Raw genomic sequence first — 20,443 nt, 5'->3', positions numbered from 1 at the left:
ATTGCCTGCTTATATAGAAGGCCCATCAGTAAAACACTGCACATCTCATGAAGGCAGCTGTCTACAAGTGACACTCCTGCCAAAGATAAGCACACACGGTGCATTATTATTGAAAGAGGAAAAGCCTTGGCACTGTGTATCAAGGGAGACTTTGGACAAATTTTATATTTCAGGTCTGCTCATTCTGCAGTGTTATTTTTATGAAATACTCCAGAGCAGAGCCCCAGTGAGACCAGGAATACAATTTGTGCTCATAACGTATTTTTTTATCTATGCCAAACGCCATGATATGACAATGTTTTCTAGTAGGAACTTAAACTCATATGCAGAATCACTTCTACAAGTGCCCAGGAATATTAAAGATCCTATCTGACTGGCAGCTTTTCATCAAGGGACTGGTGTAGACAAGGAGCTGGAGCCTAATCCCCATTGTGGGTTATAGGATATTGTCATTTTCACACTCCATGTCTGTCTTGTGGAACTGATTCAGAGAGTAATTACTGCTCAGATAAGCCTCTTCTGGAACATGTGCAATTAATTCTCCTGTAAAAAAGGGGGAAGATGCCTGACACTTTAATAATGTTTAAGCACACCTAATCTATTTCTTTTCTACTTCTAATTTTTCTTAAATATGGTGAAGAAAGAGGATTTGAAACTACTTACAAATGCTGGTTCTTATGTAAATTATCCATGGGTCTGTAATACTTTCTCATAAAAAACAGCCAACATGAAATAATACTACAAACCAACAGAATTTAAATCAAATGGGTAATCAATGTAAAGATTAATCTAGACTTCTTTTTCCAAAAATAAGGACTTTCCAAATGGGAACTACCTAATTCCTTTAAAATTTCAAGGTCAACTGTTTTTAAAATTTTGAAAGTAGCCTGGAGTAATGAAATTTTCTCTTTTTCACAACAACTAAAAAAATTATTTTTCCCATGTGTTCATGGCATTTTTATCTGAATCTCATTCTTTGCTTGTCAAAACAAGTTGTGATGTTAAGGCCGTAAAATTCAAGGGATCTGTACTGGCATAACTACATTTTGAGGTGATTTTTACATTTAACCTAAGTGTCTTTCATAAATAGTTCATCAGCAGGATTCAAATGCATCTAAGGTTTTCTCTTACACTTCAAAGCTGAATAACAAGTACTCATCTTCACCATACTTCAAAAATTGAGCAATTGGCTAATTGCCCGTTATTGAAATCAACCTACTGAAAACAGCTAAGCTTGCCATCACTCTTGCCCTCCAGGAATACACTGTATTTAGGATACAGCAACAACATGAACAAATACAAAAAAAACAGTTCCTCACCAAAAACAACCAGCCACCAACCCTCTCTCCCCAAACCACAGCACAAGTCCCATGCCCTCTCAAACCATTTAATGTAAGTTTTGGGCAGGAAGGCAGAGTTTACTTGTGATTTGAAAAGATGAGGGAAAAAAAGATTAAAAAATAGGGCAGCTATGTTTTGTTGAGCTAACTCCAGAGTATCTTGTCCTAAAGCAGTAATCTATACAGATTGAGGAGCACTGTACCTCGCAATTCCATAAATGTGGAAAGTCTAACATTTGATAAAGAGTCACCTCCACAGCAAAAAAATATTCCCAACAGCTGGGCTATAAGGGGGATTAATTTCCTGACCTAACTTTGCCTCCAGCTCCACTCAGAATCCACTCAAAATGCCTCACTACATTTTTCATTTTGGGGGCACAACACACAACTAAAGTCACACAGGGAATCAAGGTTCAAAGAATAATGTTGTTAAAACTCATTTTTCAGCATGAATGTTGCTGTACCAATGACAGCAATAGAATAAATGTCACTGTAAACAGCAGTCAGTTATTTTTGCCAACACAGCATGAAAATATTTTTTGCTTAAAGCCATTCTAAGTGCTCACACTGCAATGGAAAAAGATCAATTTTGGCAAATGTATATAAAGATGCAGGTGCAGGCAGACCTGGACATGAGACAGCTGAGGTTTCAAGTATCTTCATGCCCAAAGGAAACTATGTTGTTTATTTATTTTGGTTATTTTAGGGAAAAAAAGAAGAAAATACAAAAGAAGAGCACATTCCCTGAAGAATGGGTGTGCTTAATTTGATTTCCTGGATAATATTTTCACAAACAGGTACAGTTTTGAGACAAGTGATGGTTTGAAACCAATTTTTCAATTCCTGCTGAGGTTCACCATTTCCAGGTAGCTTTAGAGCAGGTTTGAGTACCTGACATTTCCAAAGCAGGCATTTTTCAGGAGGTAATGGAAGCATGGAGGAATTAATTCCACCTCCCTACCTACCTACCTATATTTATTTCTCCAAAGACAGACACTTCTGGTGACAAAGGAAATCAGTACTAAATAATCACTAAAAAAGAACAAACAAAAAATCCACAAGAAACTATTCTATGTTCTTCTTTGTTTACTAGGAGGTAGGTGATGGTTCCTTGCATTTTATTCCTTCCACATGGGTATTGTAGCTGAGCATCTGAATCCCTACTTTCATTTCTGTAGTATTTATCCTTTTCTTCCTTAAAAAGGAGAAAAGTTCTCCTTAAAAAGGAGAAAATTACAAGCTCTAAAGCTTCATCAGCTCACACTCCATTGACATTTTCCTCAGCTCAGCTCAAGGTTTTCTTCATAACGCACTCAAATGAGGTAGAAATGCTCTTTTAAAAGTATTTAAAAATTAGGGGGAAAAAAAAACAGAGAGGAAAACTACTAGAAAAGTCTAACAAATCAAGAGGAAAGCAAGAGCTCCCAGAGAGCCAAAATTTACCTGAAGTTCACATTGGATTAGTTGAAGAGTTTTGCAGCAACACCAACCAGGCAAGGGTTTTACATCTACATGCAAACATTCAGCTTGAATGTTGGAAAGTACAGATTTTCCTGTACTTCTCAAGAAGCACAAAACTGACTCCTACTCAAACCAAATTTTATTCGCTATTTCTGAATCAGCATCATGATGCCACAATTTCAAGACAGGCATATTGCATTTAAAAATTTTGTATTTCCATATTCAGAGTGACAAATGGGACATGGGCTTCCCCAAGACACAAGAACAAACATTCTAGTTTTCTATTATGTGATATGTCTGTAATAAATTGCAGTGTAAAAACACACGCAGCTTCATTAACCAAAAATGATTGGTCTTAACTTCTGTAAACATTCACTTTCCAAATATTTTACAGTCTTACAAACACATAAGTAAGTGCAGCACTTGCAAAATATTAAAGCATGTTTCACATCAATTTTTGCTGGATTTTGTGCAAGCAAGGGAAACATTATCAGAATTTCCTGGCAATCATTACAAATTTAATTCCTTTTTAATAGCTCTGAAAGACAGCTTACTATCCCTGAAGAATGCACTGCAAAAAGTTTCTAAGAGCATCTCACACAATCAGGAGCCAACTTCATGAAGTGCCATGGTGGCAGGACCCAGGGCCCCTCCAGAAAAAGGTTACTGGATGAGCAGTATTGCAGAAGATGCTGTAGAGATTTTAAAAGTACATCTTTTCCCCATGGTGTGGGTACTCACACTTTTTTCTCCTAGATTTTATAAACTAAAATAGTTTTTGTCATGTTCACCTCCCAACATGGCTTTATTCAGTTCAACCAGGAGTAAATCAGATCTACTGAGTTCTTTCAAAGCTTAATTACAAATTATTAAACATGGTCTCAAGAATCTCATCTGCACTCCTTCACAATTCTTAAGAGTATCAAAACTGAAATCAAATGATCATACATTAAATCCATGATAATTTCAATCATACAAAAATCTTTATTTCATGGCACTTGGAAGTTTTACTTTTTCTCTGTTATGACAGTTCCCTGTGGGTCGGTCTTTCTTCAAATGATATGTACACAGACGAACTTTGACAACAGTTTAACAGCAAACGAGTTACAACTCCCTGTATCAATATTGGGCAATTTTACACTGACAAAATTGTCCACCAATTAAATAGCATATGTTCTAAACTAGACTGATATAAAATTAATGCTCCAGGACTGTGGAGAAGCTTGATGCACCCTGCATCCCATTTTGTCATTTAATTTTAGATAATAATTACATAATACATCATTTCTTAATGTAACCAAATACGAAACAAAGAATATTGATGATGTGTATTCATTTTGCAGATGTTAATATAGCAAAGAAATCTTTCACTCTTGGGCAGGATTACATTTTTCCCCTACAACTTGAAACTCAGTTACCTGGCATAAAAGTCTATTCCTGTTTTAGTGAGTATAAAAAAAGTACAGTAATGGCTAGACTTGAATTAATTCTATTCGAGTTCTGAGCTAGGCATGAGAGGCACAAGATAGAAAGGCATTAAAAACCCCTGAGGTAGATCAGCTAATTAAGATCTAATTAGGGAAAACAATCCCTTGTCCGGAAGGGTTCTTAGACAAAATCTTAGGTGCCCACACAGCTGCAGCTTTCATGTATGTGCTGAATGTCCTCATGAACGTAGTGACCTTACAGGATTTCTCTGTAGTGTTTAAGTTCTCTGTTGTGAGAGAGGAGTATTTAAAAATACTGAAGACATCCATGCTTTAACCACATTCCATCAAAAAAGTAATCTTACTATTAGCACAGCCTTAACAAAAAAATTAAATGCATTTTTATGTGTTTAGCTTGTTTAATTGCTGTATCATGATTTTTACTTCAGGTACTGGAAAGTATTTTGTTAAAGCAATAGTAGCCAACCATTAGCAGGTCATATGCTAACAAAAGGTTCAGCAAGTGTAAGAATATTTATTATTTTATGCAAAGACATCTATTATAGAATAAAAAAGTATTTTCTTTTTTACTGAAGAAGCTCATATGTGAAAAACAGCTCATGGGAGAAGTACTGACAATTTATCAGGCATGTGAATGACCCTTCAAGATTTCTGGCATATGCATACAGTGCTGTACTTATCTGCCTCTGATCTGACAACTGTCAACAGAATCACTTCAGACAAATTTTCAAAAGCAGTGACCCTAGGAAGTAGCCACTTCAGAGGTTGACAAGTCCCCAGAGAAGGACAGTCAGTGTTATCAATGTTTATCTGAATGATTAACATAGCCTTAGGCTAGTAATTCTGTAGCAGGTGTGAAGTTGTATTTTTTAAATATCTGGTCTTGGAGTGGCGTTATCAGGTAAATGAACCCAAAACCACCCACAAAAAAACCCCCTCCATTGTTTCTCCTGCTTACCAGCTCCTCACGAAGCTGGGCTATGAGTTCATCTCTCTCCTTCAGCTGCAGCTTCAGCAATGAGCATTCATCTTTTATTCCATCCTAGAAAAACATCAAAAGAGATGTTATAATAGGCTTAACGCTTCTACTTTGCTCATGACAAGAAAAGACTGCTTCACATAGTGTGAGATAATTCTATTCAAATAATGAAACTCAATTTTCCTTTGTCATGTGTGGTATTTTCATTAACATTTGCTAAGTTGATGCATAAAGAAATTAATGTATCCAAAGACATTGCACAGAAATTTCAATAGCTCCCTGCACAGAAGTCCATTTCATTGTTTTCAGAATCTTTTAACTCTTTTTACTGAAGATCCTATCAGGTCATTCCTTTTCATTTGAGAAACAGCTATGAAATGTTGTAATTTTAATAATACAAAACAACATTAGAGAAATATCAATTTAGAGCATTATTGCAGAGCTCTTGATTGTGGAGAGATGAAAAAGAAAGAACAACACACATCCACAGGAAAAGGAAAGCACACTCCCCATCCATACATTTTTTGTCCCACATCTGCTAAAACAGCAGCAGTTCTGGTATTAACTGGGGGAGGAAAGAATATAGTTACCACTTAGTGAAATTACCACTGTAACTCAATTTGACCTGCACAAAAGTGATCCAAATAGCTAAAACTGTAGCCAAATTTATGTCCAGGAGGCAGGTTGCAAGCTGTCCCCAGGAAATCTCATGAGTTCATGTAAGTCTCAACATCTGAAGAAGAAATATCAATTGCGTAGTTTTGTGCTGTTCCGATAAACATTCCAAAGGAGAAATTCGAATTAACAGACTGAACTGTTGAAAAGCAAAAACCTAGCAAACTAACCAGCCAACTAGCTGGTTACACAACTGTAACTGAAGAACTCTTTTTTTTACATCCTTTTAGTATGGAAACATTTCCTTTGGGAAGTTGAGTAATTTGGAGTACTATTATTGGAAAAAAAAAAAAAAAAACAAACCCAAGAAATCACAAGTCATATGACAAGAAAACTTTTGGAAATCAGCTGGTATGTTCATAACACTTATTCTGAAAAAAAAACCCAAACAACTGGATCTCTAATTATCAGCTAATAACAGTATAAGAATGCAGAAATTACTTATATTGTGTAGAGTTCAGAGGTACTAAAGGGTACAACCAATGTGCTAAACTCAGACACTGCCAGTACTAATGTGCTTGTAAATTCAAATAAACACAGAAACACAAGACAAAAGAAGAGTGTGACCCCTTTTCTTCACATCAAAGGTTATAACTATTGTTTTTCAAAGTAATTACATTTCTCATCATCTGCTCTAATAGAATTGAAAGAAGAAACAAAACACATACACATCAATATTACAAATGTTTAAAACAACTGCAGTAGAAAGAGTTACACCAATTCTGGCCACTTAGACACTACTTCAGTACTACTATAGATCTTTTGAAGGATCCAAATTCATAAAAAAAGTCAGAACTCACATCTCTTAAGGAAAAAGAATTTTTTGTTTATTACATGCTATGGAAGCATTTTACTATCTACTAGCAGATTGATGCTTAGGCACATTAGCTGAAAATAAAATTTTAGCGCATCCCAGAATATAGCCTGCAGCACTGAATATGATATTAGTACATATTTAACTTTACTCTTAGCAAAAATATCTGCTTCTAAAAAATACTGTTTTCAGTATCAGCAACTATTATTTTATCAAAGTTTTTATTCAACAAAATGTTTTTAAAAACAATACGGCATTAGCTATGCTAACTCAAATTTTTGTTACATTGTTCTGAGTTCTTTTTGCCAGCACAGTTTTACACTGTTGCTACCTTTTGAATTTCTCCTTTTTAACTTAGAATAAAATAGCACAACACATGGTGGAAAAACATCAAGGTCCTAAAGCCAAGACTATTACAAAAATATCTTCTGGAAAGCATACACAAGCAAATACAGCAATGAGGCCTGCAATAGTGTGCCTCAAGCACAGCAGGAAAGATTTGTGATGAGCTTTGGCACTAGGTTTTGTCTAAGAGGCAAAGCAGAACTCCCTTGGACTAGTGAGAGCTTGAAGAAACATTCTGCCTCACAGATTCTGAAGACTTAAACCCCACCGTGAATCTTTCCTGGCAAAAAGCAGTGGAGCACCCAGCTGGATCTTGCTCACACATGCAAGGATGGACCCCTCCCACTCACACAGCTCTCCAGGCACTTCCACATTACATGCAAGAATTGACTCAAAGTTTAGGCCACTGCTATCCTTAGAGCTTGGAGAAAAGCATGTAAGGGCTAAGGTTTTTCCCTTGCATTGTTTCAGGAAAACTCAGATTAATGTTTCTAGTGGGAAATGCGTTGGAAACCAGTGCCTTGTAAAAGAGAATCCTGCAGTTTCTGGGATACTTGAGACTTGGACTTAATGATTTTGCTGAGGTAGAGTTAACTTTGTTCACAGCAGCTGGTATGGGGCTATGAGTTTCATTTGGTCTGGAGGTAGTGCTGATAATAGATTATTTTGTTTCTGCCAAGCAGCCCTTACACAACACCCAGGCCTCCTCTTCTTCTCGCACCGCCACTGCAGTGAGGAGAGGGGAAGGCACAAAGGAGTTGGGACGGGACACAGCCAGGACAGCCAACACATCCAAGGAATATTCCATAAAATACGGCATCATGCTGGGTGTAGAAAGCAAGGGAAAGGAAGAGGAAGGAGTGATCTTCCCAAGATGTGATCTTCCACATCTTCTTGGGGTTCATTTTCCCAAGTCACCGCTGCACACGACAGCACCCTGCTTTCTTGGGGCTGCAGACAGCTGTTTGGTGATGAATGCAGAGTACAACTAGGATTTTATAATCTCATTTTGCTGCACAGTTATCTGCAGAGGCATCAATCTTTCTTCAAATGCAAGAGGGTGAATAAAAGAACATATTGTCAAGCGGTTGACTGCAACAAGATTTGGGCAATTTCAATATCCCATACACCTGTCTGAATGTAGCACTAACAGAATAAAAAAAATTGCGCAAAAAAATGTGTGAATACACTGAACATAGTCCCTCCAGAAAGTAACTACTGAAAACTATGGCAGGAGAGAGGCTTGGAAAATCCTTTTCTCATGCAAGAACCAAAATATTTCAGTGAAAGATTGTGTGAATGCTATTAAAGAAATCACATGTTATTGAAAGGTGTGGAGGGCAGCAAAAACTGGTGGAATCCTGTGTTATTTATTAGTCTGCGGGCAAACAGCAATGTGTATCTGATAGTGTGAATTCAGGAATGCATCATCTCTACTCCTTAGGAGGTCTGAAATGCTTCATTATCTGCTGAGAAACTGTAATACAGGACAAAGCTGCTGTGGAAAGGCCAAAATTTTTTTTTAAAAAAGCTTCTCAAAGTGAATGAGAAACAGCAGACAGAGTCTGAATGGGATTTATAGTAGAAAAAACAACAACAACAACAACAAAAAAAAACCCAAAAAAACAAAGAAACCAAACCTCCCAAAACCCCAGTATGGCCTCCTAATGAATTGTCACAGCAACAGATATTAAAGAGGAAATAACTTGAAAAGGATAGCCTACTCTTAGCCAAGTATGCACTCAGTGTATTATAAATCTACACTGCAATTACTAAGTTGGAAAACAAATATTTCCCTCATAAAGCAGAGCCTTCTAAATACACTTTGAATACTCTGGGGCTGTGAGAGTCAGCCTCTTAGCTATCTCCACATTCCAGTAGATACCATGTATTCCTATGTTTAGAAAAATAAGCCCAATTATAGTGCGAGTATGATCACCTTTGCAAAACATGTTTCCTACTTTTTTCAGCCCTTACAATATTTATAGAGTGTAAAAGAACAGACTGTCGTATAAGTAGAGTTCAGAAGCCAACTAAAATCAATTAAATGTCCACAGATATAAGTCTGCTAGGTGACATTTACTTTTTCAAACAAAACCAATACCCTTGGACACGTTGATTCCTTATCTTTCTGCAAAATAAGTTCACGCCAATATTTTATCAAGACTACTAGTCCAAAAAGAACATGAAATTATGAAACTATCAGTCCAAATAATTCAATCTGTGTTCTAGGCATGTTTTGATAAGCTACCTCTATACACTGCAGCTTTGAGGCGATTTTGCAGAGATTAATAAATTACATAACCTATACATGACATTGTCATTATTATTCTCATTGTTTTTATGAATGTTGTTCATTATTTTATTATGAAAAAAAGGATAAGAATTCTGTTCTCAATTGTAGTAGGCATGTGCATGACTCTGGAAATTCTTGATAAAAAATCAATTAGCACCTCATTGTTAAAGAGAATTGTTAGGGACCATAACCTGCAAACACTACATCTTCAAACTACAGTAATTTCACGATTGTAAGGCGCACCTGATTATAAGCTGCATGTCCAGGTGTCAGCAACTGTCTTGGGTTAAAATACAGAGTGTGATAAAAGGTGTCTATTCTATCACCATCTGTTGAGGGTGAGGGCAGTGATCCTTATCTCAACGGCAGATATTCTGCTAATGGGCCATCCATTGAAACCAGGCAGGGCATTGTTCTTTATCTTTTCACAATCCATCCTTCCTCCAGCGATTCATTGTCTGCTAATGGCCCATTGAGTCCCACTGTGTGACTGATAAAACTACTGCATCCCATTGGAAGTTGCTCCAGCCAGGGAGAAGAGCCCAACATTTCTTACCAAGATAAAAACAGAGGTTTTGGGACACTAAGGGAGCTCCTTTCTCCACTGGACTCCAGAGGAAAACCGGATTTCTCCACATCACCACTGGACCTCCAGAGGGAAACTGTACCTTGTACAGGAGCACTACCTCAACTGAATCACATCTGTCACTGCAGGAGGATGCAGCCACCATTCAATGGGGCTGCTACCAACACCCTGCCTGACAGGGTGTCAGATTGTACTCTGACTTTGTCAGGGTTTGGAGTTTGTTTCTTTGTAGTACTGTATTTCTATTTTAATTTCCCTAGTAAAAAACTGTTATTCCTAATTCCTGTATTTTTGCCTGAAAGCCCCTTGATTTCAAAATTATAATAATTTGGAGGCAGGGGGTTTACATTCTCCATTTCAAAGAGAAGCTCCTGCCTTTCTCAGCAGACACCTGTCCTCCAAACTAAAACAGCAACTTTTCGTTCTTTGTCCATATATAAGCCCCATCTGATTATAAGCCGCACTTCTGGGTTCAGACCAAAATTTTAGTCAAAATGGTGCGGCTTATAATTGTGAAATTACTGTACTTTCTTTTATTAAATATAATTTAAAAAGTTTTGCAGACTAAATTCCAAGCGTATTTCATGAAAATGTACAAGTAGTTGTGTCCAAAATGCTATTTATCATTTTCTTCATTTATATCCTCTGATACTTAAAAAAATCCACGATTTAGGGGCAAGTCCATTATGGATCTGTTATTATTGTATACATTTATGGTCAAAATTATCACCCTTTTACTTCTTTTCAGTTGCCGGCTATGACAGTGATTGCTATGTCTCTGTGCCAATATTTCCCTATTTTAGTTTAATTCTTCTCATTTGGTAAAATGCTAAACATAGTAGCAAATTTGTCTATCCTCATATCAGGTCACAAGATGAAAAACTGTGCTGTGTGTGAAGACAGCTGCAGCAGGTTATGCGTAAGTGCCAAAAAGAACAATCATTTTAATTTTGAAAACTTACCTTATACCTCTTCAACAAAGAGGCATATTGTGCTTACTGTAATCAAAGTGCTATAAACAGAACTAATCAAATATTCTGAAAGATAAATTTACTTCTTTTTCCTCTGATACTAAACATAATGTTTCCAAAGAAATACCATAAAAATAGAATATAATAAATCTCTTTTGATAAATGTGCTGAATTTCAGATGCTAAATGGATTGTTTACCAACTTCAGGTGCTGCAAAAATCAACAATTACTTAGGATACAGTGTCTTAAGAAAATAATCCTGTAACAAACAAAACTAAGAAATTTAAAACTGAGTATCAGGTCCAGAAAGGTACACAAATGCTGCAACAGTTGAAGCTTCCTCTAAGTTATGCAGTAGATCTACACAGAAAAATTAATAAATATCTGGATAACTGTCTAGACCATTCAGAAAAAACACAAGGTTTAACATGTTCAGTATTTTTCTGTGAACAGCATAGGAATCTAAGCTCCAGATTGTGGATATCTTCTATGGTTCACTTTATACCACCTGATATCTGAAAAACAACAAGTAGTTTTGTGGCTCTTACAAGAAATTTGCAGAGGAGCGCTACTATCTTTCTCCAGACTGAGACACCACTAGTGTTAACATGTTCTCCAAAAGGAACAGCATCTACCTATTTGAGATTACACAAGTAGACTGCTGGATATTACAACAGTGTTTCAGAACTGAGTTTTCAGTCAGATCATAAGTACTTGCATTGTTCACTCTTACTCTTGTTTTAATGAAAGTCTTCAAGACCCTAACATTAGCAGAGAGACCAACTCTGCCATTATTTGTTTCAGGTAACAAAATGAAGTCGCTGTTGAGGTCCCTGCTGTAAATACACTATGGCATCTCATGTACACAGTGTTATTTTTCCCTTTCTGTGCTCTCTCTAGCTCTGTCTACAGCATCACTCCGTATCTGTTGTATCAATTCCCTTCAATCACACGGAGAGAAAAATGATTTGGCTGGCTGCATTTCTCCACATGTGCAAGGCACGTTGATTTTGTTCCTTTGGCTCATCTGCTGTTTTGGTGCCTTGCCAGACAAGTTAGTCTTGGCTGGAGTCCCAACAACGCTCCAAAGAGCATCCCTGCTGACTGCAGGCAATGGTCACACTTAACACGCCTGCTTCTCATGTCACACTGCCCTGCCAGCTGTTGCTGAAGCCCAGAACAAGGGTGAGAGCAAGTCCATACTTCAGAAATTCCCATTAAAGCATAACACAACAGCTCAGACCCATCTCCCATGACCACCTTGACCAAGCATGTGCGGAGTCTCACTCCAAGTGATCTTTCCATTAGAAAAAACACAAATAAAATCCTTAATTGGGTCTGTAAACCCTGATCATCTCAGAAAAAGACATAATTTTGTACATCTTCTTTCCACACAGCTCCAGTATTCATATGACACTTCTAAAGGAACAACTCTCTACTTCATTTCTTCATCAGGAAATCAAATGTAGTTTGGGGAGCACACAATCTGATCTTCTAATGATAAATAAGGGTGATTAATCCTAAAAAAACCCCTTATGAAATACTATAACATAGTCTAAGTTCAGTTACATGAACATGCAAATAAATATTTTACTGGGTGAATTAGGGCAGTTATATCCATTTAAATACTAGAATTTAGTTGATACTCTACCGTGAAGGTAACACTCAAAGAGACTATATAGGCTATGCTACTTGGACTTCAGACATTTATGAATACAAAGCTAAATTAACAATATTTTCTTCATGGTGAGCCAAATTCCATTAACCCTGAAATACAGATTGGGCAAATTAATTTGGATTTTTTATTTTACTCCAGTTGAAATTTTCTCTCTTTCTGAGTATTAATAAAAAGCATTAGGTTTAAAAGAATGAAGCTTGATTAATAAATCCAGAACATAAAAACGGAATGATTATGCCAGGTGAAGCCCAAGATATATCTAACCTGCAGAAATCATGAATAGCAACCAAGACCATAACAAAAGATATGAATACATTTTTCCCAATATAATAAATCCACCTATTCTTCCTTTACAGCCAGAATTCACATACACAGTACAATGTCTCCTTTAGTGGTATCCTTAAATAAATTCCACAGTCATTTAGAGAAAACAAGTGAAACAAAACCCCTTAACCTTGCTCTGTTTTTCAACCTGCTGTGGAACAATGTCATTGTTTCTGTTTCTTTAAGACAAGACAGGTATATTTCCTATTTCTTTCCCCCATTACTTCCACTGTTTCTTAAATTCACATGTTTATTGCATAACTATTGTCATCTCTGTTCAAAGCCAGCAAACATCTTCTTCCTTATATAGCACATCCTATATTTCTGATCAAAACCTATCCTCTACCCTTCCCAGTTGGGCTGTGTCATTCATTTGAACCAGGTAATCAGGATTCTACTAAGAGTAAGTGCTCAACTGTAAGTCCCTTTAAAAAAAAATAAAAATTAGTAAGTACTAAGAAGGTCTTTGCAAAGAACTATGCACCATGTCTGAATGTTCTCTTTCCTCTTTTGGAAAAACAGGATTTTCTTCCCCTTGTGTACTCCATTGTGTCTTCTGACACTGAATCTCAACTGCCTTTCATCTTTACATCATTTAGTATGATGAAATCTTTATGCAACATTTCAAACTCAATTTTAATTCAGATTATACTGGGCCTTCTAGAAGTATAATTCTTCCTTTAATAAATGACTACTTATGTATTTTGTACTGTACACCTAATCTGCCATTAATCCAAGAGGAAACTTTTCTACTTGTCTTATTTTTTTAAAAGCCTTTGATGAAGGGCTTTGTTGAAACGTTTTTGGAAATTGACTTAACTACACAAACCAGATCATGCTTATTCACATACATGACTCCTCCAGCAGACTTCTGAGGTCCAATTCAAAGCTCAGGAAGTCGATTCTGCTCTTCCCCCTTTATTATATTCATCTATGATCCAAGCAAATCTATTTTACAGAACAGTTTCCACTAATTTAACCAGTAGCACACTCAAATTATTTTTTTTTAAACCTAGGAAACAAAAAGCAGTTGTCTATTTGCATCTGACATTCAGCCACAAAGCTTAGAGCAATAGATAACAGGCAAGAGTTAGCAAGTTCTACAATTTCTCTTAGCAGTCTCAGAATGAGTATCTGGTGCAAGAGCTTTTCTATTCTCTGCTGTTCCATTACTATTCTCAGATACCTTAAACTGGCATTTCAAGACACATTCCTTGGATTAGTTGCCCCAATGTTGCTGGTGCATCTACTGATGTGGAAACAAACACCGATTTTTAATTATATTTTTTCTTCATGATTATCTCATCTGCCAAGAGTGTTTCCTTAACCACCATTTTTCTTTCAGTATTGTAAATTCTCTTCAAGACCTCATTGCACTTATTAATTTCACAAAAGACTGCTGTAATCAGGGTGGGGTTTTGTTTGTTTGTAACCATATGTTTTGTTAACATTGTTCAGAGACAAAATAATCATAGCTATTTTTTCCCTGATACCAAATCAGCAAAACCAAAATGTCACTTTCACAGACCTTACATTAATCACATAATATACACAGACTGAGTCACATGAAAGAATACCCATAGAATCTATAACTTTGTGCAAATATAATTTAATTTAAAATTGAAATGCAGCCACTTTTTCATTTGTATGTGAGTTTCTTTCTGCCAAGCAGCATGACAAGAAAGTTTCAGGTCAAAAAAGTAAAGAAAAAATATCTGCCAACTTGCAGCAATTTTGTAGAAGTTTAATTACTGCCATACCAGTAAATGTATTTCTTCATATTCAGAGAAAATGTCCTAAACAAAACCTAATTTGTCTAAACAGAAGGAGACAAGTCCAAATTGGATCCTGGCTGCCCTGTGAGGAGATCAACAGAAAAGTTTCTTCTAGCTCCAACACAGCACAGGCCACTAAGGTCAAATCCCCCAGAATCCACTGTAACCTTAGACTATCAGCCTATATATTTTTGAATACAGTATTCATTATTTTATGCTGAATTCAATATAACAGTTTTAAAATATTCTTTGTCCTGCCTCCTGGAATCACAAGAAAATTACAGACAGCAGGAAAAGGGAGTTTTATGATAAAGTGACTTTGGCTCTTCCAGTTGTGAGGAAAAAATGTGATGGACAACATTATATACTTTTATTATACCATTACTGTTTTTAAAACCAAGTCAAGTTTTTCTTTAGGATCTGAATAAAAATATATAAAAATAAATTCAGATTAATGAGTATGATTCAGGGAAGAAAGCAAGGAATAAGACAAACAGAAAATTCTGTGCATAAAATAATATAAAAATATGCTTGTGGGATTTGACTTAAGAGCACTGGAATGCTACTAAGAACCAGCTAACTCCATCAGTTAGCTGTGATTTGCTACTACTAGATTTTATCTGTTACAGATGGGGAAAGTTGTGGAATTCGAATCAAAGAAAAATAGGTGCTTTTCCTAGATGTATATTTGTGTGAATCATCTCCTTCCACTCATAAATCTTACCACTTAATTCTCCAATATTTGTCATTATGGAATTGGTTATGAAATAACCATGCAAGTTCCTCTCTGCTCATTTGGAGCAAACAAAGAAAAATGCCAAGAAACTCAGCCAAAAATGAGCTTGATGTTATTTTCTTTAGGCAGTTTCCCCTGAGAGTCAGTTACTAAAATATTTTTTCTAAGTCATATTTTACATGATATGTGTGAGCCACAGGAGCATGAATTATTCTATCACTTGCAGTGCAACACTAGACCTTGTTAAGCTCCTGCATGATTCGTCCTTCACCACCATTAGATAGACATAGCTGTTTACCCTTTCCAATTCTGATTATTAAAAAGCATATTCCACATGGAGCATACCTCTGCTTTCTCCAATTTTTATGTCAAAAATAGGAAAATAGATGCATTTCAGTGTCCTTTCTTTTTCTGGGTATGTGCTCTATCCTATACTGGCAGAGAAGTTTAGTCAATAGATGTGGTGAGCAAGACTGGATAGATTAATGAGCTCATTATAATTCATTAAAGAGTGATGTGGGGATGACTGCCCACTTTAATTAGCTTTATTACTGTAGGAAATTGTTTCATATGCCAAGCTCATCACCAAGCATGCCTGGAAAACATTAGAGTAGTAATCAGACTTGATACAAGAACCTTTCATTACCCTGTAAGGCTAAAGGCACTTATAATGACAAGGAAAATATTAAGAAGATGGACATGAGAGTGGCTAGCATAAAATAATTTATTGTGCCTAATAATTCAGTGATAAACTGCACAATGGTGATTTCAAGTTAAAAATTTGGTGAACAGCTGTGTTTCCATGGCACACCATGTGCTCTTCCTGTAATCATGACATTAACTGACAGTAATAGATTTAGAAGGTTTAATAGGTCAGGTTTGCTCAGATAATAAATTCTAATGCAAATTAACTATGACTCAAATATTTTAATGAAAATCTTAATTGGTAACTGGATTTTCTTCAGGAATACATGAGCCTTTTCTCCCAGTCATGCCTCAGATTAGCAAACACATTTTCTGATAATTTTAAGTTGGAGGTAAACAAAAGGTAAAAAGTATTTGTCGACAAACAGAGATAAAAATATGCAGATAAAATTGTAGAAGATTTGGAAGGAGTTTTGTTAAGCATAAGAGTTTTGTTTTGTCTGTAAAAGCCCCACTGAAGAAGAAAGGATTATGTTCTAGGATCTAGCTTTCAATGTCTAAAGGCCTAGAACATATTCACAAAGTTTCTCAACATTAATCAAATGGTTTAAGGTGTAATCTCTGTAACCTCAATAATTTATTCCAATCATGACTACCTTATCATTTTAATTACACTCTCTTTCACTCTAAGCAACAACAAACGTTCCTAAGCCCTACCTTCCTGATTAGTTGAATTCGAACAAATTGCTTAGTATTATCAAGTTCTATATCTAATCAAGAGTTTGGCATTTGTTTTAATACAAATGTTAAGGAAATACCTATAAGTACCCCTGTTCTATTCATGGTCAGAGCAAGTCATGAGACTATATATAAGTTAATAATTTATAAGATCAGACATGATCAAGTTTTTCAAAAGCATATCATAATGAAGTATGGTAAATTATGGTTGAGCATATTTTTAGTGATTGGAATTCTTTCAATTTTAAGACAATTTTTGGGTGGTTTTAGTGTGGCATTTTGGAAGATTCCCCCCGCTCCCCAGCCCACCACTGTGAGGTAATTAAACAATGTACAACAAAATTGTTTCCCAGCTCTCAAATCTGCCATTATATTTTCATGCCTTGTGGCTGAGCCACTCCAAACACCCACTACCTCAAAGCAATTATTTCTGTTCAAATTTTCACAAGCAGAATACCAGTTACTCTTGAATTTCCTAGAGCAAAAGAAAAGCTTATCTTTCTGACTTCCCATCAGAGTAACTGTCCATTGTTATTTTGCTTCTTGTATGAAAACTGGTGTCCCTAGAACCTCATTCCTTCGCAAAATCCCCTGCAGGAAGTGACTGCACCAGCTATTAGTTGATACTACTGGGACTGAAGGGGCAGCAGCGTTTGATTCTCAGGTATCTTCAAATTCCTGCTGAAAATATGTTGCATGTAAGTAACACAAATGGAGGACTTAGAAAAAAGTAAAGAAAGCCCACACACAGACTTCAGGAATGACTTCTTCCCAGTTCTGTGTGTCGTCACCATAAAGGCAGCTGTTGCTATTGCACTGTAGCTCACAGAACTAATGAAACAGACCATACAAAAGCCTTCTGACATAGGTCATTGTGGTGATCTCAGAGAAGAGGAAGCTGAAAAAAAGGACAATGAAAAAATCTCAGAATAAAACTGAGGTTTTTATTTTCCATTTCTTGCAATGACCATAACTGAAATATCTTTTGCTTGTTATGCCTCTCAGACCCCTTAATCCTCTGTTCTGTATTACACCAGCATCAGGCCTAATTAAGGACTTGACAGTTTTCCTAAGCCATGCTGGTTTGGAGCCCAGGACTTTATATTCCCAGGAGTTTTCCCGAAACTTGAGAATGGGTAGGGTGCACCTCAGATTGAAAGTATTTACCACAGGATTCCTGGGTCTACTTTCAATCATTGAAACAGATGAAGGGATTTTTGCCTATCTTTTTTGAGGATTGATTAATACTGATTTCCCAGCCAGTCACAGGTTGTATGCTTCTCCCTCTTACACATAATCTTTCTGAGTGTCAACAGTATCCTTAGCAACTACACTACCAGTATCTATTCAACATGTGAACTGGAAAACATTTTCTATTTTAACAGTCCAAAGTAAGGAGAAACATTTTCCGCAGTTTAAGATTTGAAACAGTGAAAAAATAAACAAAACAACCCCACAGCACCATATCACCCCCCTTTCACATCCAGGTGGGATGATTTGAGATGACTTTGGTATAGCCATTTGACAAATGTACGTATTTTATTTTTATAAGACTACACAACCAAACCATTTGTACAGCTAATACATAAAATTCTTATGACAAATCTGTTGTTTAGATGTTTTGAAAATTACTATGCTGTACACAATAAAGACTTAGTAGGAAAATAATCTGATTTTGTGTGAAGAAAATACTTCTTTCGAATACCGTCTAAATTCTCCATCAGTATAACCTATTCACGACAAAGAACTTATCTAAATGATATCATCGATGTGTATAAATCTATATTACAACTCAGTCTTTAGCACTCCCACTTAAAAAATGTACAAGATCTCAGTGTTTCACCTTCATTTTTTTTAAAGTACTTAGTGTCCTTTAGTTCATACTCTTTCTACCTACGCTTTTACAAAAGTTTGAACTCAAGCATCAGCCCCATCCACAAAAGGAAATAATGATGCAGAGACAAAACTAAGGGAACTAATTAAAAACTATCAGCAAAACCAGGACAGAATATTAAAGATCACATGTTTATGTGCTTAAAATAAAAACCAGATTCTGTCTATTAACCTGGACCCTGATATTCTTATTACATTTATGTTTAATATCTGTTACCACTGAGTACACTCCTCATGTAGCTGTGTGTTTTCATGTTTCAAAGTTCTTTGTCTTCTTGCTCATTTCAAATTACACAGAACAATTAGCTTATGTCAGAAAGTCAGAAAGAGGAGAAAGGGTTATTTTCTCCTCATTTACATTTCTTGATTGGAGATGAAATGAAAACCTGAACGAAAGAAGTTGATGGCTCTCACTCTAGCTGGTGGACACAGAATACAGGTAAGCTCTCAGTGAGCGACTATCTGCCTTCATCAATGCTTTAAACATTTGTCATTAAGATTCTCAGTCTGACAAAAACAAGTGGAATGTAGACCCAACTATTAGTCCTCAGCTGCTACTATAATTTATACACCATTTGGAGCAACTTTGTCCTACAAAAGTTAAATGCTATTCCTGGAAATAGAAAACAGCTGATTTTGTAGTAAAGAGCAGAAATTTTGCTAAAATTAATAGAAAAAAGTCATTACAGTGAAATTTGCTATGGCAATAATACTCATGGTTTCATCTGACTGCCTTCACCTCCACTCCAGAACTCAGATATGTGAAAATACTATGACAATAACAGAATGACTTAGAAAATTAATTCACATCCTGGAGAATGTCCTTCAGAACCTTTCACACAGTGGATGAGTAGATCAATTAAGGCTATAAACTAGAGAGAGGGATGACTACCATATCTACTATATATGATTAAACATCTTTCTCTGTTAGGTCCTGATCTTTAAAGGTGGTACGAAGCACTCTCACTCTTACAGATTAAATCTCCAAAGCAAATAGCAACTTTCACTTTCATTGTTGAATGACTCATTTTCACTGGAAGTTTCCATCCCATTAAAAGGTATCTACAAAGAAATCTCCTTTATGCTATACTGAGACACAGTTTTGTTTCTTCTGTCTGCCACATATAAAACAAGAACTCATGTAAAAATCTATGAAAATCTTAACATCACACCTGTGACCTAAAAGAAAGAAACCAGTCACATCCAGTGTGGGGCATGCTCCCACCCTGAAGCAAACTGCAAAGCATTAGAATGTTTACTGCCATTTTAACAGGCTTAAGTAAAACAGAACCAAGCAAAATGCATGAACTTAATGTTTTGTTGTTGTTATTGAAAACCTGAGAATTTTCAAGGTTGATCAAGCTTGCCTGTATTTTTAACAGATACAAATGTACTATTCAGACATAACATTACTGAAGCTGCAGCACAGCCTTTCCTCCATGTACACAGAAGTAGAGCATGCCCAGGTGAACACTCCTGCAAGCATTCTCATCAACAAAGCAATTACTTTTGCACAAAATTCACCCTCTGGCTCTTCACCAAAAGGCTCCTGCCACAATATTAATGTAATCAGATTCTCATCCTCTCTATGTCTCCACAGTTGTATGAAGACAGATGATGATTTGCCCTACATATCTTCCCAACCCGTAAGAATAGGCTTAACACTTACTAGTAGGTGTTAGGAAAATTAATGGAGCTATGAAAATTAGAAAGCCTGTGTTATACACCTACAGGAGTGA

At 36.2% G+C, this 20,443-nt stretch overlaps 1 protein-coding gene across 3 annotated transcripts in view; it reads right to left on the bottom strand.

The window, feature by feature from the left end:
- CCSER1 (coiled-coil serine rich protein 1) overlaps positions 1–20,443 on the bottom strand; it is a 633,466-nt gene that overhangs the window by 277,385 nt on the left and 335,638 nt on the right. For all 3 annotated transcript variants that reach the window (XM_033060782.1, XM_033060784.2, XM_033060785.2), the window contains exon 8: positions 5,208–5,291. In XM_033060782.1, the coding sequence (XP_032916673.1) occupies positions 5,208–5,291 (84 nt within the window). The remainder of the gene's footprint in view (positions 1–5,207; positions 5,292–20,443) is intronic.

Source organism: Catharus ustulatus, chromosome 5 (genome assembly GCF_009819885.2).
Source record: "Catharus ustulatus isolate bCatUst1 chromosome 5, bCatUst1.pri.v2, whole genome shotgun sequence".
Classification (NCBI taxonomy): Eukaryota; Metazoa; Chordata; class Aves; order Passeriformes; family Turdidae; genus Catharus; species Catharus ustulatus.
This window is presented reverse-complemented; position numbering and strand designations above follow the sequence as displayed.